The sequence below is a fragment of the Melanerpes formicivorus genome, unplaced genomic scaffold, assembly GCF_026170545.1.
Source record: "Melanerpes formicivorus ecotype bairdi unplaced genomic scaffold, bMelFor1.0.p_v2 SCAF_4, whole genome shotgun sequence".
Taxonomy (NCBI): domain Eukaryota; kingdom Metazoa; phylum Chordata; class Aves; order Piciformes; family Picidae; genus Melanerpes; species Melanerpes formicivorus.
Window position 1 is genome coordinate 3487259 of NW_027142356.1, and position 16411 is coordinate 3503669.

General features: G+C 48.7%; 1 protein-coding gene across 7 annotated transcripts in view; it reads left to right on the forward strand.

The window, feature by feature from the left end:
* PDLIM5 (PDZ and LIM domain 5) overlaps positions 1-16411 on the forward strand; it is a 194797-nt gene that overhangs the window by 107215 nt on the left and 71171 nt on the right. For 2 of the 7 annotated variants that reach the window (XM_068136781.1, XM_068136779.1), the window contains exons 4-7: positions 4622-4664; positions 8442-8863; positions 15289-15306; positions 16212-16384. In XM_068136781.1, coding sequence (XP_067992882.1) covers positions 4622-4664; positions 8442-8863; positions 15289-15306; positions 16212-16384 — 656 coding nt within the window. Of the gene's footprint in view, positions 1-4621; positions 4665-8441; positions 8864-12437; positions 12455-15288; positions 15307-16211; positions 16385-16411 lie in introns of all 7 variants that reach the window. The other 5 variants (XM_068136783.1, XM_068136785.1, XM_068136782.1 and 2 more) reach the window with 5 other exon arrangements.

Here is a 16411-nt window from a genome sequence, read left to right on the forward strand (position 1 = left end):
GAGAGGTTGTGGAGTCTCCTTCTGTGGAGCCTTTCCAACCCCACCTGGATGCATTCCTGTGCAGACTGCCCTGGGTGATGCTGCTCTGGCAGGGGGGTTGGACTGGAGGATCTCTGGAGGTCCCTTCCAATCTCTGATCTTCTATGATTTTGTGATTTGCTTGGATCCTTCTTGTGGGTTTTTTTTGTTTGGTTTTTTGTTTTTTTAATGGGTAAAATACTTGGAGAGGGAATAAGTAAGATGAGAATTTAAGCCATGAATGGTTTTTGCTGGGCACCTTGTCCCAACAAAGAGCAAACTAATGCATTTTCCTAAAAAGGCTATGCTGGAAACTGGAATGTTTTGAATTGCCTCAAATGTCACCCAAAGTATTCATCAGAGAGGAATGGCTTGTGGTATGCTTAAAGAGCAAAACTGATCTTTTTTTGGTCAAAAAGAACTTTTACACAGGCTAAATATAGCTATTTCCTGAAAGAACAACTGGCTTGTGGGGAGAAGCCTGTGTAAAAACTTGGTGCACTTGCATTTTCAGTATTAGACAGCAAGTGGCTCCAGCTGCTTCTGTTTTCATTGTCTGTTATAACTTGTAAGAATCTTGAAACCCTAACCATTTGCCAAGGTGTTTTAGACTCATGGAATTGTCAGGCTTGGAAGGGACCTCAAGGATCAGCCAGTTCCAAGCCCCCTGCCATGGGCAGGGACACCTCACACTACAGCAGGTTGCTCACAGCCACATCCAGCCTGGCTGCAAACACCTCCAGGGATGAGGCTGCCACCACCTCCCTGGGCAACCTGTGCCAGTCTCTCACCACCCTCATGGGGAACAACTTCTTCCTAACATCCAATCTCAATCTACCCATGTCTAGTTTTGTTCCATTCCCTCCAGTCCTATCACTCCCTGACACCCTCAAAAGTCCCTCCCCAGATTATCTGTAGCCCCTTTCAGATCCTGGAAGGCCACAGAAAGGTGTCCTTGGAGCCTTCTCTTCTCCAGACTGCACAACCCCCAACAATCTCAGGCTGTCCTCATGGGAGAGGAGCTCCAGCCCTCTGCTCATCCTCGTGGCTCTTCTCTGGACACCTTCCAGCACCTCCAGTTCCTTCTTGTGATAGAGGCTCCAGAACTGGACACAGTGCTCCAGGTGGGGTCTCAGCAGAGTGGAGCAGAGGGGGAGAATCCCCTCCCTGGCCCTGTTGGCTGTTTTGTGTGTGTTGTTTATGATGAGTGTTTATGCAGGGCTTTTATGTCTGTGCTTTGTTTGTATGCTATTGCAAATACTGCATAGGTTGACATACTGAGCTCTCTTCATTCAAATAATGCCCTGCTTCGAGCCATCATGCTTTTCTAGTAAGTAGTTAACAAGGGCAAGTCGTTCCTTTCAGTTTGAAAGGCTTCATCATCAGTCATTCATACATTTAGTGTGCCCAAACCAGCATGAAATCCTAATGTGTTTAATTGCTAGGTGGCAAGGGAAGTGTTAACAGCTGTAGGAATCTACAAGATTCTGTAGCTTAATTACTTTGTTGCTATGGAATTTGGTAGTATCTATCAAAATCCTAAGGGAAGCATTTGCTTAAACATCTGTGTTGGACATGTTTTGCTTTTCAGCTTGCAGTGTTGTCCTGGTTTGAGTTAGAGTGGAGCTAATTCTGTTCAGTGATTTTTGCTTTTCAGCTCAGGCTCTGCTGGGTGACTGCTCTTTCTGAAGCTGAGAGCATGTTACTTCATCTCCTTCTATGATAGGATGACCAACTATTGGATGAGGAAAAGCCTGTGGATATTGTCTACCTAGACTTTGGAAGAGCTTTTGACTCAATTTCCCACAGAATTCCCATGGACAGACTGGCTGCTGGTGGCTTGGCTGAGCAAAGCTCTGCTGGATGAAGCCCTGGTTGGGAGGAAGGGCCCAAAGAGTGGTGGTCAGTGGAGTTGAATCCATCTGGTGGCCAGTCACAAGTGGTGCTCCTCAGGGCTCAGTGCTGGGACCACTTCTGTTGAACAGCTTTATTGATGACCTTGATGAAGACACAGAGTGTGCCAGCAGTGAGTTCACAGATGACACCAAGTGAGGTGGCAGTGTTGATCTGCAGCAGGGCAGGGAGGCTCTACAGAGGGACTTGGATAGATTGGATCCATGGCCAACGTTCACAGGAGGAGCTTCAACAAGGCCAAGTGCCAGGTCCTGCACTTGGGGCACAACAACCCCAAGCAAGGCTGCAGGCTTGGGGCAGTGTGGCTGGAAAGCTGCTGGCAGAAAGGGACCTGGGGGTGCTCATGGACAAACAGCTGAAGAGGAGCCAGCAGTGTGCCCAGGTGGCCAAGAAAGCCAAAGGCCTCCTGGCTGGGATCAGCAATGCTGTGTCCAGCAGGAGCAGGGAGGGGATTGTCCCCTGGGACTCAGCTCTGGGGAGGCCACACCTCGAGTGCTGTGTCCAGTTTTGGGCTCCTCAGTTTAAGAAGGAAAGATGTTGAGATGCTGAAATGTGTCCAGAAAAGGGGAACAAAGCTGGGGAGGGGTCTGGAGCACAGCCCTGTGAGGAGAGGCTGAGGGAGCTGGGGTTGCTTAGCCTGGAGAAGAGGAGGCTCAGGGGAGACCTTCTTGCTGTCTGCAACTCCCTGAAGGGAGGTTGTAGCCAGGTAGGGGTTGGGCTCTTCTCCCAGGCAACCAGCACCAGAACAAGAGGACACAATCTCAAGCTATGCCAGGGGAGGTTTAGGCTGGAGGTGAGGAAAGAGTTCTACCCAGCAAGAGAGATTGGCCATTGGGATGTGCTGCCCAGGGATGTGGTGGAGTCACCATCCCTGGAGGTGTTTAGGAAGAGTGGATGGAGTGCTTGGTGCCATGGTTTAGTTGATTAGGTGGTGTTGGTGATAGGTTGGACTCGATGATCTCAAAGGTCTTTTCCAACCTGGTCTGGTCTGGTCTGGTCTATTCCATTCCATTCCATTCCATTCCATTCCATTCCATTCCATTCCATTCCATTCCATTCCATTCCATTCCATTCCATTCCATTCCATTCCATTCCATTCCATTTGATTCTATTCTATTCTATCTGCCACAGCATCAGTGGTGAGAGTGACCAAGTGCCATTGGGGTGGTTGGGTTGGATGGTAGTTTAATGTATATTTGTACATCTTCTATTTTATTGTTCCTGTTTTCATTGAAGTAGTTTGAGTTTTGTTCTCCAATTCATAAGGCTCTCTCCCTCCTTCCCATCCTTTTCCCCTAGGGGTTAATAGACTCTGTCTGTCATTCATTGTCTGGCCCAGCCCTGACCCCTTGACAAGTGTGCATTTCCTTTTGTACTGTCCTGTCTAACCACCATGCATTTTTCACATTCAGATCTTGGTGGCTCAATGTGCTGGGTGAGCACTTTCTTGCCACAATATGGGATAAATCACAGCTGGTAGGCTGATTATGGGCTGAAGGCCACAAGGCCAAGTTAAACTGTTCAAAGTATGTCTGGGACACACAAATTTATGTCCTTGTTTAAAGTATGTTTAGGGGCAATAAAATAATATTATGCTGTCTGACTCCAACATTTAGAGAACATTGGGAGCATGTCAGTTATGTAAACCTTTTTTTTCACCCTTTCCCTCCCTTCCCCCCCCCCTTTTTTTTTTCTTCTTTTTGTATAGGTTGGATTTGGTTTGGTTTGTATTGATTTGTTTTGTTTTGATTTGATTTCTTTTGATTTGATTGGATTTGGTTTGTTTTGCTAAGAGTATGTCTTCAGATCACTTGCAAGCAGTCTGAAATCATTTCAGCTCAGTGCTGTATTGGTGAATGCAGAGTGGTCTTATCCCCTGCAAACTCAAGGCTGGATATTCTGTGAAAATAAATGAAAGAAATTAAGTATGTTCTTTTTGTGAGGCTGAAACTTCAAGGTTCAGCATTAGCAAAGAGAAGCATAGCCAGCAGGGCAAGGGAGGGGATTCTCCTCCTCTAGTCCACTCTGCTGAGACCACACCTGGAGCACTGTGTCCAGTTCTGGAGCCCCTATCACAAGAAGGAACTGGAGGTGCTGGAAGGTGTCCAGAGAAGGGCCATGAGGATGATCACAGTGCTGCAGCTGCTCTGCTGTGGAGACAGACAGAGAGAGTTGGGGTTGTTCAGTCTGGAGAGGAGAAGGCTCTGAGGAAACATTCTTGTGGCCTTCCAGTATCTGAAGGGGGCTCCAAGAAAGCTGGGGAGGGACTTTTGAGGGTGTCAGGGAGTGAGAGGACTGGGGGGAATGGAGCAAAACTAGAACTGGGTAGATTCAGATTGGATGTAGGAAGAAGTTGTTCCCCATGAGGGTGGTGAGAGACTGGCACAGGCTGCCCAGGGAGGTGGTGGCAGCCTCATGCCTGGAGGTTTTTGCAGCCAGGCTGGCTGTGGCTGTGAGCAACCTGCTGTAGTGTGAGGTGTCCCTGGCCATGGCAGGGGGGTTGGAACTGGCTGATCCTTGAGGTCCCTTCCAACCCTGACAACTTTATGATGTTATGGTTTATATGTGGTTTCTATATATATGGTTCATATATGGTTTATGTATCTGTGCATGTACTTGGTGAGTTGAAAGAGGGCACTGTTTAAAGAACTTGGGGTTTACAGTGGTGTGTGTTCTTTTTCTCTTTCAGAGTGACTGCTGTAACAAAACCTGATCTGATTCATGTACCAAAGGTATGTTGATCATCTTCATCATCATCAAAACCATGCATGTGGCACTGTTACCCATCTGTCAACCGCTGCTGTTGATAAGCACTGTCATTCAAACTTGCCCTTAATGCTTGACTTCCCTCTGCTACCTTAAGAGTATTACAACAATGAAATCTTGGAGAGATTACCCTCACCAAATTAAAACATTTAAAAGAAACATTAAATTGAGAGACCTGCCCCCAAAGTTATTAAGAACTAATAAGAGAAGTGAATAAAAGTCTTCATACAATTATTGGAACATTTTTTTTAGAAGGATGCTGCTGAAGTGTTTCCTCTGTCCCTAAGAGAGGAGCACAAGCAGTGCTTTATTGCTGGTGGGGTTCTGGGTTAGGTTGGTTTGGGTTTGGGGTATTTGTTGGTTGGTTGATTGGTTGTTTTTAATTGACCCTGAAATCTCGCTTTGCATTCATCCCAAATAAATAAAATAACAAATAATAAACAATAAAAAAATAATTGAACAGCAGTTCAACTAAACCCCAACCCAATAAAAATAAGTAAACATGAAATGAGGGACAATAATTAACAATCAACTAAAAATGATAAAGTAGGAAAATAACAAGAACAAAACAATTAGTGATGCATATGAACATGAAAAAGGAATAAATGATAACAATAATAAACTATAAAAATAGATAATACACAATAAAATAAAAATGTATCAATAAATAATGAAAAATAAAAAATAAATAATAAAAACAGTAACAGCTAAGAAACTAATAATCGTGGCTTGGATCACAATACTCTGAGCTGGGTTAGGAACTGGCTGGAGGCTGAGCCCAGAGAGTGGTAGTGAATGGTGCCACAGCCAACTGGCAGCCAGGCACCAGTGCTGTGCCCCAGGGATCAGTGCTGGGCCCCATCCTCTTTAACATCTTCATTGATGATCTGGATGAGGGGATTGAGTCAGTTATCAGCAAATTTTCAGATGACACCAAGTTAGGAGCAGATGTTGGTCAGTTAGAGGGCAGAAGGGCTCTGCAGAGGGACCTCGACCGACTGGACAGATGGGCAGAGTCCAACAGGATGGCATTCAACAAATCCAAGTGCCAGGGGCTGCACTTTGGCCACAACAACCCCATGCAGAGCTACAGGCTGGGGTCGGAGTGGCTGAGAGCTACCAAACAGAGAGGGACCTGGGGGTGCTGATTGACAGCCGCCTAAACATGAGCCAGCAGTGTGCCCAGGTGGCCAAGAAGGCCAAGGGCATCCTGGCCTGCATTATTTCAGTATTTCAGTATCACTAAGGTTGGAAGAGACCTCAAAGATCATCGAGTCCAACCTGTCACCACAGACCTCATGACTAGAGTAGGGAGGACACTACTGCCCACTGCAGGCTTGAACTCACGACCTCCATTAGGAATAGTGTGGCCAGCAGGAGCAGGGAATTCATTGTGCCCTGTACTCTGCATTGGTTAGGCCACACCTTGAGTCCTGTGTCCAGTTCTGGGCCTCTCAGTTTAAGAAGGACATTGAGACACTTGAAGGTGTCCAGAGAAGGGCAACAAGGCTGGGGAGAGGCCTTGAGCACAGCCCTGTGAGGAGAGGCTGAGGGAGCTGGGGTTACTTAGCCTGGAGAAGAGGAGGCTCAGGGGTGACCTCATTGCCAGTCTCTTCCAACCTTAGTGATACTGGATACTGAACTATCTGAAAGGTGGTTGTAGCCAGGAAGGGGTTGGTCTCTTCTCCCAGGCAACCAGCACCAGAACAAGAGGACACAGTCTCAGGCTGTGCCAGGGGAGGTTTAGGCTGGAGGTTAGGAAGAAGTTCTATACAGAGGGAGTGATTGCCCATTGGAATGTGCTGCCTGGGGAGGCAGTGGAGTCCCCATCCCTGGAGGTGTTCAAGAGGGGATTGGACGTGGCACTTGGTGCCATGGTTTAGTCATGAGATCTGTGGTGACAGGTTGGACTCGGTGATCCTCGAGGTCTCTTCCAACCTTAGTGATACTGTGATACTGTGATCTAAATATTAGGATTTGGTAGAACAATTCCCCTTATTTTCCTTAGAGCCCTGGGGAGTCGCTTGCTCTCAAGTTCTTCTAAAGTACACTTTTTTCCCCTCAAGCAATAGTTTCAAACACCACCTCCCCTCCCCCCCCCCCCCCCCTTTTTAATAAGAAGAATGTTTGCAGACCTGAAAATGCTTAGCAATGGCCAATACTTAATAATCCTCTGCAGTGGGCAGAAATAATGAGCAGTATCCATAGTACCCACTGCTCTGCAGACTGTGATGTGAAAGGCCACAGTTTGGCAACCACAATGTGAAAACATAGCTCCCAGGAGAGAAAAAAATAAAGATGACATTGGGACATCTGAGTGGAGTGCAACTGGAAAAGCTCAAAGTCCCAAAGCACTGGCCCCTAATAAATGAGCTCCAGTGCTCTGGTTTCCTTCCTAAGGACCACATCAACTGATCCATACATGCTGTCTGTACACACACACACACACGCATAGAATCGTGGAATTGCCAGGGCTGGACCTCAAGGCTCAGCCAGTTCCAACCCCCCTGCCATGGGCAGGGACACCTCACACTACAGCAGGTTGCTCACAGCCACATCCAGCCTGGCTGCAAAAACCTCTAGGGATGAGGCTTCCACCACCTCCCTGGGCAACCTGTGCCAGTCTCTCACCACCCTCATGGGGAACAACTTCTTCCTAACATCCAATCTGAATCTACCCACTTCTAGTTTCTGTTTGCCACCCCTTTCAGTCCTATCACTCCCTGATACCATAAAAAGTCCCTCCCCAGCTTTCCTGGAGCCCCCTGCAGACACTGGAAGGCCACAATTAGGTCTCCTGGGAGCCTTCTCTTCTCCAGACTGAACAGCCCCAACTCCCTCAGTCTGTCCTCATAGGAAAGGTGCTCCAGCCATGCTGATTGTGTATGGGGAATGCATACATCCCAAATTGGGGGTTTGAGGAGTGGAATGTGGGTTTTTTAAAAGAACACTGTTTTTTTCCACATGAGTTTACCCTGTGGGTTTTGCAGTGAAGTGATTCTTCAGTTGCTCTTGAGTTTGTTTTCTGGGGTGCATGTTTTGCATGATCAGAGGGCTGGAGCACCTCTGCTATAGAGACAGATTGGGACAGTTGGGGTTGTTCAGTCTGGAGAAGAGAAGGTTCTGAGGAGACCTTCTTGAGGCCTTCCAGGATCTGAAGGGGGCTACAGGAAAGCTGGGGAGGGACTTTCAGGGTGTCAGGGAGTGATAGGACTGGGGGGGATGGAGCAAAACTAGAAATGTGTAGATTCAGATTGGATTTCAGGAAGAAGTTGTTCCCCATGAGGGTGGTGAGAGCCTGGCACAGGTTGCCCAGGGAGGTGGTGGCAGCCTCATGCCTGGAGGTGTTTGCAGCCAGGCTGGCTGTGGCTGTGAGCAACCTGCTGTAGTGTGAGGTGTCCTTGCCCATGGCAGGGGGCTTGGAACTGGCTGATCCTTGAGGTCCTTTCCAACCCTGACAATTCCATGAGTCTATGACATGATGAGAGGAGTTAGCACCATGGGATTTCATATTGATTGTGTATGCCTGCAGCGCTGCCTTTCCTGAAGTGCATGGCTCACTGTTTGTTTTCTTTCTGTACCTCTCCTGGCTGCACTCTTGGCAAGGCTTGCTTCTCTGCTTCTTCCTTTGGTGCTTAGCAGGTTCTTCCTCCCGAAAGCAGCGAGAACCCCCTGCTGAGGAACGTGCTGCATGCGTTTGGTGCGGTTTTGTGTGTTCCCTTTTTGTTTTTCATCTCGCATAGGGGGAACCTACAGAAGTAGTTAAGCCTGTGCCCATTGCCTCTGCTGTTGCACCCAAAGTCACTGCCGTGCCAAGCGTGGCTTACAATAAGACACCAAGGCCGTTTGGAGCCGTAACCTCCTCCAAAGTCACCTCCATCCCATCACCATCCTCCGCCTTCACCCCAGCTCAGGCGGCGGCGGCTCCGGCGGCTGCCGGCCCGGCGCTGTTTGGCGCACCCGGACTGCATGTTACCGACGCCAAGCCTAGGGCTGGGCAGGGGGCACCCGTGCCGAGCGCCTCTAAACCCGCCGTTAATGTCCTACGGCAGCCCCCTGCCGCGCACCCTGCGGCCCCCAGTGCCGCCGATGGCGCCCAGGATGTAGCCGAGGGGCCGCGACGAGGAGGCAGAGAGAACCAGGGGGAGAGTAAACAGCAAAATGGGTAGGTGGGATTGTTTGCTTTTGGTTGTGGGGGTTTTTGTGTGCTGTTGAGGGTCTTTCCTCACAGGCAAAAAGCTGGGCTTGTGTAAGGGCTAAGTAAAACACAGCTGTGGAGGACTTCTCTCCTCAGGAGTGAAGGACTCATCTTAAAAGTGACGCTTCCACGGGCTGAGGCAGCCCTTTGGGGATGATGCTTCTCAGGAGTGACATCCTCAGTTCATAGAGTGTCACAGCTAAATTGGGTCGGGACCACCAAAATGCTTGAGCTGCTGGATTGTGTCAGCTGTGTTCTGGACCTTACGACAAGCCTGGTGTGGATTCCACTGTCCGTGTCTCTCACTCTGTGTATTGATTCCTGACCGAAAGCAGCAGGCACTCAGAAATGCAAAGCAGGATGTCAAGAAGGGTCGGTGGGTGCTGTGGGTTGGCTGGAAGTGGAATGCACTGAAAGACTGACTATGGCACCAGCAGGACTGGTGGAGAAAAGTCCCAGAAGGGAGGCAGATCACACAATTGCCAGGGGAGGAAGGGACCTCAAGGATCATCCAGTTCCAGCCCCCCCTGCCCTGGGCAGGGACACCTCACACCACAGCAGGTTGCTTCTCTGCACAAAACAAGAGAAAGTTTAAGATATGTTTGAGGAATCCAGCAGGGTTTAGCAGATTCTTGGCAGCATTAAAATGTAAACACCTCAACTGGAAGTGTTACTTTTACCCTACAAAAAGCAACACAGATTTGAAACCTGAGTAATTTTTTGTTCAGACAGATAGGAGGGGTTTTTTATGTTGAAGTTGCATATTGGAGGCCTAACATTTAAGGGATAGTAAGGCTGCATAAAATGAATTAACCAGGTTGGAAAAGACCTTCGAGATCAAGTCCAACCTATCACCCAACACCATCTAACCAACTAAACCATGGCACCAAGTGCCTCATCGAGGCTGGATTTAAACACCTCCAGTGATGGTGACTCCACTACCTCCCTGGGCAGCACATCCCAATGGCCAATCTCTCTTGCTGGGAAGAATTTCTTCCTAACATCCAGCCTAAACCTCCCCTGGCACAGCTTGAGACTGTGTCCTCTTGTTCTGGTGCTGCTTGCCCGGGAGAAGAGAACAACCCCCACCTGGCTACAACCTCCCTTCAGGGAGTTATAGTCAGCAATAAGGTCACCCCTGAGCTAAGCAGGCTAAGCAACCCCAGCTCCCTCAGCCTCTCCTCACAGGGCTGTGCTCCAGACCCCTTCCCAGCTTTGTTGCCCTTCTCTGGACACCTTCAAGTGTCTCAATGTCCTTCTTAAACTGAGGGGCCCAGAACTGGACACAGGACTCTAGGTGTGGCCTAACCAGTGCTGAGCACAGGGCAGAATGACCTCCCTGCTCCTGCTGGCCACACTGTTCCTGATGCAGGCCAGGATGCCTTTGGCCTTCTTGGCCACCTGGGCACACTGCAGGCTCATGTTCAGCCTCCTATCAACCGGTACCCCCCAGGTCCCTCTCTCCCTGGCTGCTCTCCAGCCACTCTCTCCCCAGCCTGTAGCACTGCATGGGGTTGTTGCTTATACTCTATCTTGTATACTCATTTGGACCAATCAACAATAGATTGAAAAATTAACTGAGGAGCCCAGCAGTGGTCTTGGGCACTCAGACCTGTACCACTGCCCTGTTTTGTTGCCATGCTTTTGGCCGTGGCCACCTCGGGCTCTCCTAGCACTTCCTGGGCAGGGCTCATGAGCTGCAGCATCCCTGATACTGGATCCCAGCATCTGCTGTGCCAGGGTGAGGAGTGCAAGCAGTGTCCTGCCAGCTGGCCCCCACGCCTAGCAGCAGTGTCTGGCAGATTGGATTAGGTAGTAAGAAGGGCAAAAGGGGAACTGCAGGTTCAAAAACATAAAAGCTGCCCTTAAAACCTGTGGTTACTGTTTCCCATCCCTCAAAGGACAGGCTGGAGGAAGAGGCCTAGTGCCTCCATTCTCTGATGTTCTCCAAGTTCATAAAGTATGTGAAGAAGCCTGCAGAAAAGTAAGCATCCACATCAATTAAAACACAAAATAAAGAGCAGTTTCAGTTGACCTTCTCCCAGAGGGAGGAAATTTTCTTAGGTGCCTGTTCTCTTTGGGTTGCAGTATCAATATTTTCCACACTTGGACTCATAGAATGCTGTTGGTATGGTAGTATCCAGCTCCTTCTTGAACAGCTGGCGGCCAGAGTCCGTGATGCATAGAAGTGGGATGAAAGGAACTGGAGCACTGTGTCCAGTTCTGGAGCCCCTGTTACAGGGAGGATCTGGAGGTGCTGGAAGGTGTCCAGAGAAGGGCCACGAGGATGAGCAGAGGGCTGGAGCTGCTCTGCTATGGAGGCAGACTGAGGGAGTTGGGGCTGTTCCGTCTGGAGAAGAGAAGGCTTCAAGGAGACCTAATTGTGACCTTCCAGTATCTGAAGGGGGCTACAAGAAAGCTGGGGAGGGACTTTGGAGGGTGTCAGGGAGTGATAGGACTGGGGGGAATGGAGCAAAACTAGAAATAGGTAGGTTCAGATTGGATGTGAGGAAGAAGTTGTTCCCCAGGAGGGTGGTGAGAGACTGGCACAGGTTGCCCAGGGAGGTGGTGGCAGCCTCATGCCTGGAGGTGTTTGCAGCCAGGCTGGCTGTGGCTGTGAGCAACCTGCTGTAGTGTGGTGTCCCTGCCCATGGCAGGGGGCTCGGAACTGGAATATCCCTGCGGTCCCTTCCAGCCCTGACAATGCTGTGATTCTGTGAAATCGGAAGATCCCCGGGACTTACTCAATGCTGCTTGGTAGACCCGTTGAATACACATTAGGAAACCCTCTCTTATCTTCCCAGGAATGTTGTTTTAGCGAATCACTGAGTAAGGAGTATTCAAAAGCAGCAATTAGTGCTTACAAAGTGGAACAATAGCAACGAAATTAAGTCTTCTAGGAACGAAGTGCTGCAGGCTAAATGTAAGCACTTGACAATCCTGATGGGTTCACTGCTTAGAACAACTCTTACTGCCCCACCTTAGGTTTCAGAAAGAGTAATACCAACTGAATTGATTAGTCTGGAATAAATTCCTTCTTGCTTCTGTGTTTTGTGTAATCCTTCTCCATAAGCAGCCCTGCTGAGCAAATGCAGTTCTTCAGACATGCACCTTGTCACCTCCAGAATTTCCTCCCTTTCTACTTGTTCCCCTCAGACTCCATTCGGGACCTCAAATATTTACTTTCACTTCAGAATGGGGAAGGAAGTTTTGTTTCCTTTGTTTAGTCTTGGCTCAGTAGGAAAGCAATTTGCTTTCGCTGGGCTGCATGCAGTGATGCTTTTCTCAGGACCTTCTTGCCAGCTCTTGCATGGAAGCGTGCCTGCTGCTTAAAACAGGTAAGATGTCCACAGGCTTCGCTCACTTTGAGCTCAGCTAGGCTAATATATTCTTTGCCTTGTAGGTTCTCTTGATGGTTCTAAGTTTGACTTAGGCAATATATGGCTTTACCAGAGCTTGAATTTGGAAAGAATCCTCTCACATTTCGAGAAGCAGAGAATGTATTGACACATCAAATACTGTGTTTTTTTTTCCCTTGCAGATAACAGCAGTGACAAAGTTAGTATCAACAGCACTGGAGTGGAGCTATGGTTGTTTGGGTTGTTTTTTTTCCCTGTGGGAATAACCAGCATGTATTTCTTGTTTTGCAAAAGTCAGCAGCTCTCACTGAGCTTTGTTATTTACGTTTTGCAAAACAGCTTCAGCTTTTCTGAGTAACTTCTTAGTGCTCCAAGGGGTTTTGTCTGCATTGGACACGGTGTGATCCTTGCTTGTCGCTGTGTGCTAAGATTTTACAGGGGTTTGTTTTGGTTTATTCCCTTTATTTATTTATTTGTGTGGTGTTTGCGTTGATGAATTCTTCATGCATCTATGGCTGATTGGCGTGGGTGTATTGATAAAGTAATTGGAGCTTCTATGGCTAATTGGTGTGGGTGTATTGGTAAGTTGCATCTGTGGCTAATGGGTGTGGGTGATACAACTTGGAAATGGTGAAATACAGTATAAAAGCAAAAATGGTTTGAGAATTATGGAGTGAAGGGATGGCAAACGAAGTTCTTTACCGTGAGGGTGGTGGAACAGTGGAAAAAGTTGCCCAGGAAGGTGGTTGAAGCCCCATCCTTGGGGGTGTTCAAGGTGAGGCTCCACAGGGCTCTGGGCAACCTGACCTAGTTGGGGACACCCGTGCTGACTGCAGAGGGGGTTGGACAAGATGATCTTTGGAGGTCCCTTCCAACCCAGACCATACAATAAAAGAGGAGTAGCATCCGTATAGTGTGATGTGTGCACGCCGGAGGTTTCATTGGCTTGCCTTTCCTCCCCGTGCCTCCAAACTGAGTTAAGGGAGAGCCGTGCCGCTGAATCTTCCTTTGTCTCTGGCACCACCTTGTGGCCGCAGTGAGTAATAACCAGCAGACTCACGCCTCGAAAAAGCGACTGGTAGGATCCACCAGAGAAGTCAGCAGGACACTTCGTTTACAACACTTGTAAAAGGCTACTTATTTCACTGGGGTAGTTGCTAGAATGCAGCCAACCGCTTGTAAATAGTTCCATTTCCCTGCAATTCCATCCCTTTAATTACTGCTTTAAATGTCAGATTTTATTTTCATAGAATCATAGAATCAATAAGGTTGGAAAAGACCTCAAGGATCATCAAGTCCACCCTGCCACCCAAGACCTCATGACTACTAAACCATGGCACCAAGTGCCACATCCAATCCTCTCTTGAACACCTCCAGGGACGGTGACTCCACCACCTCCCTAGGCAGCACATTCCAACAGCTAACAACTCTCTCTGGGAAGAACTTTCTCCTCACCTCCAGCCTAAACTTCCCCTGGCACAGCTTGAGACTGTGTCCTCTTGTTCTGTTAACTGCTTTGATGCTTTACTTAATTTCCCTCTCTGTACTCAGTCCTGGAAATGCCATTGTCCTGTCTGTGTACTTCTCCCTCATCTGGTACCTTTGATCTGTGCTACCTATGCTTCACTAATATTCTGTGTCAAATAATTTTGCATGACACCTTTCATTTCATTCCTTGAAGCATTAAGTATGCTTTTAAGCCTACATATTTACTTATGGCTTTCCATTTAATGGGCCTAATTCTTAGCTCTTTGACTGCGAAGGGATCAGATCAATGTCTCTCAATATCTGAGGGCTGAGGGTCAGGAGGGAGGGGACAGGCTCTGCTCAGTTGCACCCTGGGATAGGACAAGGGGTGATGGATAGAAACTATAGCACAGGAGGTTGCACCTCAACATGAGGAGGAACTTCTTCACTGTGAGGCTGCCCAGAGAGGTTGTGGAGTCTCCTCTGAAGACTTTCCAGCCCCATCTGGATGTGTTCCTGTGTGACCTGTGCTGGATTCTCTGGTCCTGCTGTGGCAAAGGGGTTGTATTCGATGATCTTCAGAGGTCCCTTCCAATCCTTAACATCCTGTGAGCCTGTGCACTAATAATTTACACCCTTTCTTATTCCTGTTTTCCACCTTTCTTCACCAGAAGCACTTTGGAAAGTGGGGAAATAATTGCAAAAATGAAAGGGGTTTTGGGTTGGGTTTGGGGTTTTTTTGGAAGTTTTGTTGTAGTGTTTTTAAACTGTTGTGCCTTAGGAGCTGCTCTTGCACTGCCCATCTCCTGTGAATTCTGTCAAAATCAGCAGACAGAGTAGTAGTGTGAGCATACTGATATTTATTAATGCCTTGGGATAACAGATGGGGAATCTGGGAGCAATGCTTACAGCATGACTCTTCTGTTCTCGTTTCCCACACGGAGCAGTGCCAGTGCAGGTTCTCCACATCAGTTACTTGAAAGCAGAGGTTTAGAATCCCGTGCTGTTGCAAGTCTGCCAGTGCAGGGATTGATGACAGCGTGCTGTGGGGAAAATTACCAAAGGAAAGGATCAGCCTGCTGCTTTGAGTTTCAGAGAGGGCACTGAGCATCAGCATCTCTATGTCCTGCTCCCCGTGTCGCTGCCCCTGCGCTTTCAGATGGCCTGGTTCTGATCCAGGCTTTGCCGAGGACTAAAGACTTGGTGTGTACTGAGTGGCACATTTAGCTCTTTGCCTCCTGTGAGCCAAAGGGAGAACATGATGAGGGGCACTTGATCTGAACTAACCTTGCCCTGATTTCCAAAATATATTCACCCTGTAGGCCTTGTAAGGAAACTGCTGTGAGCTTAATACAGCGCTGTGGTGCTGTGCCGTCATTAGCAGGATGTGAATCTTGCCGTTAATTGGATTTCAGTGCTCTCTCCCCCAAATCTAATGCAACAGAGTAATTAGCTGCACTTCTGTTTCAGCGTTCTGACTTCATTTCACCTTGTTTTCTTTTCTCTCCTTTTCCTGTTTCTGCTGGGAAAAACTTTCTCTTGCTGTCTTACTCTGTCATCTGCAAGGAAAAACCCACCCAAACGGTAAAGGCTTAAGCGTGTCAGTGTCCCAATAATACTGTCTTTTGCTGTTTAAAATGTTTCAGCAGTGAGACAAGGGAGAAGATTTCAGTTGGCTTAAAGTAACTGTAAAGCTCTGTTTGGTTCAGAGAATTGAATCTGTGTTTCATACATCCTGGGCTGCATCCAAAGCAGCATTGCCAGCAGAGCCAGAGAGGTGGTTCTGACACTTTGCTCTGCTCTGCTGAGACCTCACCTGGAGTGCTGTGTACAGGTCTGGAGCCCTCAATCTAGGAAGGACATGGAGCTGATGGAGAGGGTCCAGAGGAGGCCGTGAAAACGATTTGGGTGTTGGAGCAGCTCTGCTATGAGGACAGGCTGAGGGAGCTGGGGGTGTTCAGCCTGGAGAAGGGAAGGCTCCAAGGAGACCTAATAGCAGCCTGCCAGTACCTGAAGGGGGCTACAGGAAGGCTGGAGAGAGACTGTTTGCAAAGGCCTGCAGGGACAGGACCAGGGACAGTGGCTTCAAACTAGAGCAGAGCAGATTGAGGTTGGATGTTAGGAACAAATTCTTCACTATTAGGGTGGTGGAACAGTGGAAGAGGTTGCCCAGGGAGGTGGTTGAGGCTCCTTCCCTGCAGGTATTGAAGGTGAGGCTGGATGAGGCCCTGAGCAACCTGATCTAGTTGGGGATGCCCCTGCTGACTGTGGTGAGGTCAGACTGGATGAGCTTTGGAGGTCCCTTCTGGCCCAGACCATTCTGTGATTCTCTGTGCCTGTGATTGACTGCTGCACACCTGCATGCAGACGCAGGAGCTGCCTGTTAAATACTGCAGCAAGTCACCATTGCACCCCTGTCTTTGTAACTGCCCCAACCCACAGAGCCTGGGAAGGTGTTCAGTCACTGCTCTCTCCTCTCCCTGAGGCAGCCCCCCGCGGAAGCACATTGTGGATACCTACACGGAGTTCTACCACACGCCCACCCACAGCGACGCCAGCAAGAAGCGGCTGATTGAGGACACCGAGGACTGGCACCCCCGGACGGGCACCACCCAGTCCCGCTCCTTCCGCATCCTGGCCCAGATCACCGGCACTGACCACAGTGAGTACCCTGCTGGGAACAGGAGTG